Here is a 6,624-nt window from a genome sequence, read left to right as displayed (position 1 = left end):
TAGACCCGGGGTCCCTGTGCTGAGAAGCTCCTCAACCGGGGAAGATTGATGACAAGGACCTTCCCCCAGAGCCGACAGAGAGAAAAAGCCTTCCCCTGGAGCTTGCACCCTGAATTCGGACTTCTAGTCTCCTAGACTGTGAGAAAATGAATTCTCTTTGTTAAAGCTATCCACTTGTGGTATTTCTGTTATAACAGCCCTAGATAACTAAGACACTTTCCTATCTGTGCATCCATAGTGACCTACTAATACCCTTATCATAGATTAACTATAGTGTCTCTTAAGAACTTGAAAATATCCCGTGAGGAAAAAGACTTAACTTTGAACATAGACCGAACACAGAAAGTTGTTAATTATTTGCCATGGGCAGAGGGAACGCTCCCTAGATAGGTGGCAGGTATGTGATGACGTTTTTCTAGCCTCTTACCTCCCCTCTTTCCCCTGAGTTCCACATACACTCAGTGGTGGAGGGATCTGAAGCTAGAGCTAGTGAGTTGAGGGGAGCTTTCAAAGTCAAGAGAGAAGCTAATTGCACCTTGATTTCCCACTGCAGATTTGATTATTACTCAAGGTTTGGTGTATTAATTATTGAAGGGATATTCTTCTTGCACTACATATGAGCCGAGGACTTTTGCCTATCTGAGAATGACCAGAAAAGTTTTCACCCAAGGTAGGGAGGGAGAATAGAGCCAACATGTTGAGTTTGCAAGCCTAGCAAGAGAAAAAGACGTTTCATTGTCACTATCCCTTACAAGCCAGTTAGTTTTGTCTTTCCTAGGAACTTGATACTCCCAACCAGGGAGATTAACAAGACCTGAATCGCCAATAACACTGAACAGAGTTGAGCCTCAAAGGAAACTGAGAAATGTCTAAAGCAGGTATAAATTGAGAAGATGGAAATTTTGTCTATGCTTATCAACTGAGTTGAAGAAGAACAGCAGTTGAATTCAGCGACCTTTAAAGCAACTGGCTATAAACTGATCAATAAAAAGTTCTTCAAAAGATTTTTGATTGAATTAATATTGTTAACTGATTTCAACCATAGAGTTTGCCCATAGGGCTGCAACAAATCTTCTCATGCTGGAAAATGGGACTGTGAACGATCCTGGGGTCTTTGCCTCTTGATCCTCTACATAGTTGTTTTCTCACCTCGATACTTATGCATTCTCTTTAGAGACTGAGTGTTTCCCCAAGACCCTCTGAAGAGCCCCTACCACATCTTTGTTTCTCAGGCTGTAGATGAGGGGGTTTAGCATGGGCGTGAGGACAGTGCAAAATACAGACACAGCCTGCTCCTGCTCAGAGGTGTGAGAGGAACCTGGTGTCATATACATATAAACACATGGTCCCAGATAAAGACTTACCACTGTAAGATGGGAGGAGCAGGTGGCCAAAACCTTGTTCCTGCCTTGGGGAGAGTTCATATGAAGGACAGTGAGGAAGATGAGGGTGTAGGAAGCCATGATAAGTCCAAAGGGGATGATGATAAAAACAATGCCCATCACAAAGACCACCAGCTCATACCTGGAAGTGTCTTTGCATGAGATCTTCATAATCGCTGGCATCTCACAATAGAAATGGTGAATTTCTCTGGAGCCACAGATGGGCAGGCTCATGGTATAGGATGTGTGAGCTGTGGAAGCTAGAATGCCCCCAATCCAGGACACTGTGGCCATTTGCAGACAGACTCCCTGGTTCACAATGACTGCATATCTCAGAGGGTTACAGACAGCTACATAACGGTCATAGGCCATGAAGGTCAAGAGGATGCATTCTGCACCCCCAAGAGTAAAGAAGAAAAATATCTGGGTTCCACAGGCAAAATGGGTAATGTTCCTTGTTCCAGAGAAAAAGCTGATGGCCATCTTTGGAACAGTGCTACTGATGAGAGCCAAGTCTATAACAGAAAGCTGGCTGAGCAGAAAGTACATTGGGGTGTGGAGCCTCAAATCTATCCATATCAGGAGAAGCAGGATGAAATTCCCAGTGACTGAAGCAAAGTAGATCAGGATAATAGTGTAGATAAGGAAAGTGACATACCTCATATTGGGGAAGAGTCCCATGAGAATAAAATCTGATGTTAATGTCTCATTTCCTCCCTCCATAGCTGTGGCTGATATAGCTGAACTAAAAGAAAAAGTCAAGAAAGGTTAAGTCAAATGAAATATCATATGGCCTTTTCAAATGTTTTCACTGGTTAGTTATTGCTGCAATTAGAGTCTCTGGGTGGTGCAAAGAGTGAAGAGCTTGGCTACTAATCAAAGTGTTGTTGGTTCAAAACGACCCAGAGGCACCTCAGAAAAAAAAAAAGCTTGGCAATCTACTTCCTAAAGATCACAGCCATTGAAAACCCTATGAAGTACAGTTCTACTCCGAAACACAGGAGGTTGCCATGAGTCAGAATCAATTTAATAGTAACTGGCTCATTCTTTTTTTTTTTTTTTCTTACTGCTGCAATGATGCTGTATAACAGCTTCCCGTATCTCAGTGGCTTAGGACAAAAACATTTGTCTTGCTCCAGGTCTGTGGGGCAGCTGGGGCATTTTGTTTTAGGCTGCAGGTCAGGTTCAGGTATCTGCCACATGTATCTCATGCTGATATCAGTGGCTGCCTGGGGCTTGCTCTTCTCATGGAGGATTAAAAAAACGCGCTGCATTCGAGTTGATTCCGACTCATAGTGACCTTATACGACAGAGTAGAACTGCTCCATAAAGTTTCCAAAGAGCGCCTGGTGGATTTGAATTGCCAACCTTTTGGTTAGCAGCTGTAGCTCTTAACCACTACACCACCAGCGTTTCCCACTACACCACCAGGGTTTCCCAAGGAGGATAGCAGAAGCAAAAAAAGGGTGAGAGGACCATGTAATGCCTCTTAAGGCCTGAGCTTGGAAATGACACTGCCATTTTCACCTACACTCCGTTGGTTAAAGCAAGTTACCATAGAAGCCCAACATTTATGTGATACGGAAGGAAACTTCACCCACTGTGAACCATAACAAGCATGAGAATGGAAGAAAGAATTGAAAGCAATTAATATGATCTATTACAATGCTTCTCAAAGACCTCAATTTCATGCTGGGTTTTCAGATATTTCATGATTTGAATTCTTAGTCCACTGTTTAATTAATGCATTCTATTAAGCCCAAATAATGGAGACCTATAGGTTTCATGTGACCACAAACAAATTTCCACTATGGTCAATGACTTGGTCAATGGTCAACCCTAACTGAAAACATCCATAGCTAAACATGCAATAGGTAAATACATAAATTCTTCTCTTATATGGGCTTTTGCCTGTGGATCCGGTTATGAATATTTATGGAAGGAACCATAGATGGGTGTGAAACAGAGTACAGTAGGATAAATCCATGATCCCTGAATAGGAGTGGATTCTGGGAGGTCATTTTTTTAATGACAAGGGCACATCAACAAAGTAGTTCCGTGATATAATCAGTGTTACGTATTCATTTAGATATGTTCATTCATAGCAACCCAATGATGAACCGCATCAGGATAAATTGAGAAATTACTCAATCAGCTTCCATAAGCTGTGGATGAGAAATTAGATTGTGTCTATGCACAAGTATGAGAATATCACCTACCCAGCACCCCCCCCAAAAAAGTTATAGAAGTAGAAATGGAGAATTTTCTACTCTTAGCAGCTTGGTGCAACCTGGAAGGAATTAAGCCTGTCATGTAATTTTCTTTATGACCATGTCACTAATTACTCAGATGTGACTTTAAAAAACAAACCAACAAACTTCTTGTCCTCGAGTTGATTCCCACTCATAGTGACCCTACAGGACAGAGTAGAACTGCCCCCTAAATTTTCCAAGGAGCAGCTGGTGGATTCAAACTGCCAACCTTTTGGTTAGCAGACAAGCTCTTAACCACTATGCCACCAGGGCTCCAGATGGGATTTAGGTATTAAGAAAATACATCAACCCACATCAGATCTGAAGGGTATAATACAGTTGAGAGATAGGGTGGAAAACTCTGAGCAGAACATGAAGAGTGCATTAAGATGTTCTTATTCTCCCAACAAAAACGGACTCAGTGGTGCTTCCCGAGGGCACCAGTGATGGGGTAAAATTCCAAATGAAAGAGGATGACAAAACTGAGACTCTACTCTCAATGTCGCTTCTTTAATATTTATTAAGTTTGCTCGCATCTGGGGCCCAATAATTATATCTTCCCATCCGTTGACTACCGTATTTTGAAATAGAGGGCATGGGAAGCTACTGGGGACAAGGAGGTAGAAGTTAAAGGAAAAAAAAAACCTCAATTAAAAAATACTTATGCCACTGGTTGATACAGGAGATGATTTAATTTAGTAAAAATGTTCTTAATATTAGCCCCATATTCTTAAAATTGCATCCAGTTATGTGAAGTAAATATTTCGCCCTGGCTTCTCAAATTTCTACAGCAGTCTCTATAAAGGTGAAGAAGCACACTGCAGAGGACCTAAGAAGTAGATGCGATCACTGTGAGTCAGATCTGCCTCTCTCTCGTATTACCTGTACTCATGTACCTACGTTGACTGGATTTTCCTCAGCACATCATGCTTCTCCAAGTAGTGGTGTCCTAGGTTACGTCCTAAAAGAGAATCGACATCGGTAGACTCAAGAGTTTTTGTTTCCATGTATAAGCTCAGTATTTCTGAGATAATACAGACAAGTTACAAGTACACATGTCAGTAGCAAGCGTCCCAGAGGATCCTTCAAGTAAATAAGAAACCACAGAGGAGGTGGATCCCTAGACGTTTGTTAACTGATTTATTTATCTTTATTGCTTTGGCTTTTCCTCAAAACACGATTCTATGGGGGGAAATTATCCTGTTTATCCAAAACTTTATCTCCTGGGTTTCTTGAAGATGTACCTCTTTTGGCCTCTCTTGGAGTCCCATTTCCTTGGGATTGATTTTCAAACTTATCAACAACAGATCACATTACTGTGCACCCTTCCTAAATGTATGTAAAGATGAGAAATTTCACTTTTTTTCCAGTAGTGGCAACATATGGAAGGAATTCTTTCTCCCAGGGTTGAAAAAAGCATTGTCCTGCAAGACAAATATAGCTATTGACCATCATACAACCAGATCATCTTGGTTTTTCAGTAATTTTGTAATTGCTTTACACAAACAATCTATGACTATATTGTCAGTGAAAAAATTTTTAAAAAAATACCCAATTACAAGCAATATCATGTGAAAGTCACTTTTTACTATCCTAATAATGCTAACTATCTCCACTCCTCTCCCTGGAAATATTTATGGGTTATAAGTTGGTCTGAATCTTTCTACCATTTTTCTAATCAATATACTTACACATAAGTTATTTTTTGTTTTGTTCCTATGATCTTTTTTAATTCACATTTATTTTGGAATTATTTACATTTATAGAAAAATTGCAAAGATAATACAGAGAATTCCCATACACCCTTTGCTCACCTTTCTCTAATGTTAACCATGGTGCACTTGTCAGAACTAAGAAATTAACATTGGTACGTTACCGTTAAGTAAAGTCCGGACTTTATGTCACCAGTTTTTCCACTAATGTCCTTTTTTTCTGTTCTGGGATCTCATCCAGGATACTATATTTCACTCAGTCATCATTTTTCATTAGTCTCTTCTTGTCTATGCCATTTTCTCAGTGTTTCCTGTTTTTTTATGATCTTGACAGATTTGAAGAGTATTGGCCAGGTATTTAGTAGAATGTCTGATGATGTTTTCTTGTCATTGGACTGGGGTTATATGTTTCAGGAAAAAAAAAACCCACGAAGATATTACATCATCTTAAGAAATATATAATAGCGGTATCACTGGTGATGTTAACTTCCATCACTTCGTTAAGATAATGTTTACCAGGTTTTTCCATTGTAAAATTATGATTGTTCTCTTTCTATACACTATTCTTTGGAAGTAAGTCACTAAGTCCATCCACACTCAAGGGAGAAACGGTTTAAGCTTCACCATCGGGGAGGGAACGTCTACATACATTATTTGGAATTCTTCTATAAGGAAGTTTTGTACATTATCCCCTATTTATTTATTTAGTCATTTATTTCTATCGGTATGGATTCACGTGTATTTATTTTATACTTTGTGTTATAATCTAATATCTCCTTTGTAGCTCAAATAATTTTAGTTTTGGTCATTGGGTGCCTTTCAGGTTGGCTCCTGTGTCCCTTTAAGGAGCTCCATCCTTTTGCTTTTGAAAAGTCTAGACTCATCTTGTAATTTTTTCTGCCACAGCCCTAAATCAACCATTTCTCTAAGGATTTCTGGTTCCTTTTATTAGAAAATGATAGAGACCAAGATCTGGGTTCAGGTTTGTGTGTTGCTACTGGAGTGTCATTCATTCTAAGTCGTCTCAGTGGACAGAGCTAGGAGATGTGTGTGTGTGTATTTATTTACATATCCATGTATAATATACTCACATGTGTATTATTATTTCTATATCTATTTATATCCCCACCTCTGCCTCGGACTCTAATCCAGCATCACAGGGTTCATTCTAGCCTTCTTCCCTTGATTATTTGGAACATCTTATTCTGACAGTGAGAAATCCAGCTCTCATTATCTACCATGTATTTAATTATTTGTTCAGCCCTGGTATGTATGTCA

At 39.7% G+C, this 6,624-nt stretch overlaps 1 protein-coding gene across 1 annotated transcript; it reads right to left on the bottom strand.

The window, feature by feature from the left end:
* Positions 1 to 940: 940 nt before the first annotated feature.
* On the bottom strand, positions 941 to 2,105 carry LOC105756708 (olfactory receptor 2T27-like). Its single transcript, XM_012557947.2, has one exon. The coding sequence runs from the start codon at positions 2,103 to 2,105 to the stop codon at positions 1,158 to 1,160; it is 948 nt and encodes a 315-aa protein (XP_012413401.1). The 3' UTR covers positions 941 to 1,157.
* Positions 2,106 to 6,624: the final 4,519 nt, after the last annotated feature.

The sequence above is a fragment of the Trichechus manatus genome, unplaced genomic scaffold, assembly GCF_000243295.1.
Source record: "Trichechus manatus latirostris isolate Lorelei unplaced genomic scaffold, TriManLat1.0 scaffold00128, whole genome shotgun sequence".
NCBI lineage: Eukaryota > Metazoa > Chordata > Mammalia > Sirenia > Trichechidae > Trichechus > Trichechus manatus.
Note: the sequence above shows the minus strand (reverse complement) of the source record. Positions and strands in the feature narration are given on the sequence as shown.

Coding starts and splice junctions, on each gene's coding strand:
- LOC105756708 (XM_012557947.2), bottom strand. CDS start 2,105: ATGGAGGGAGGAAATGAGACATTAACATCAGATTTTATTCTCATGGGA.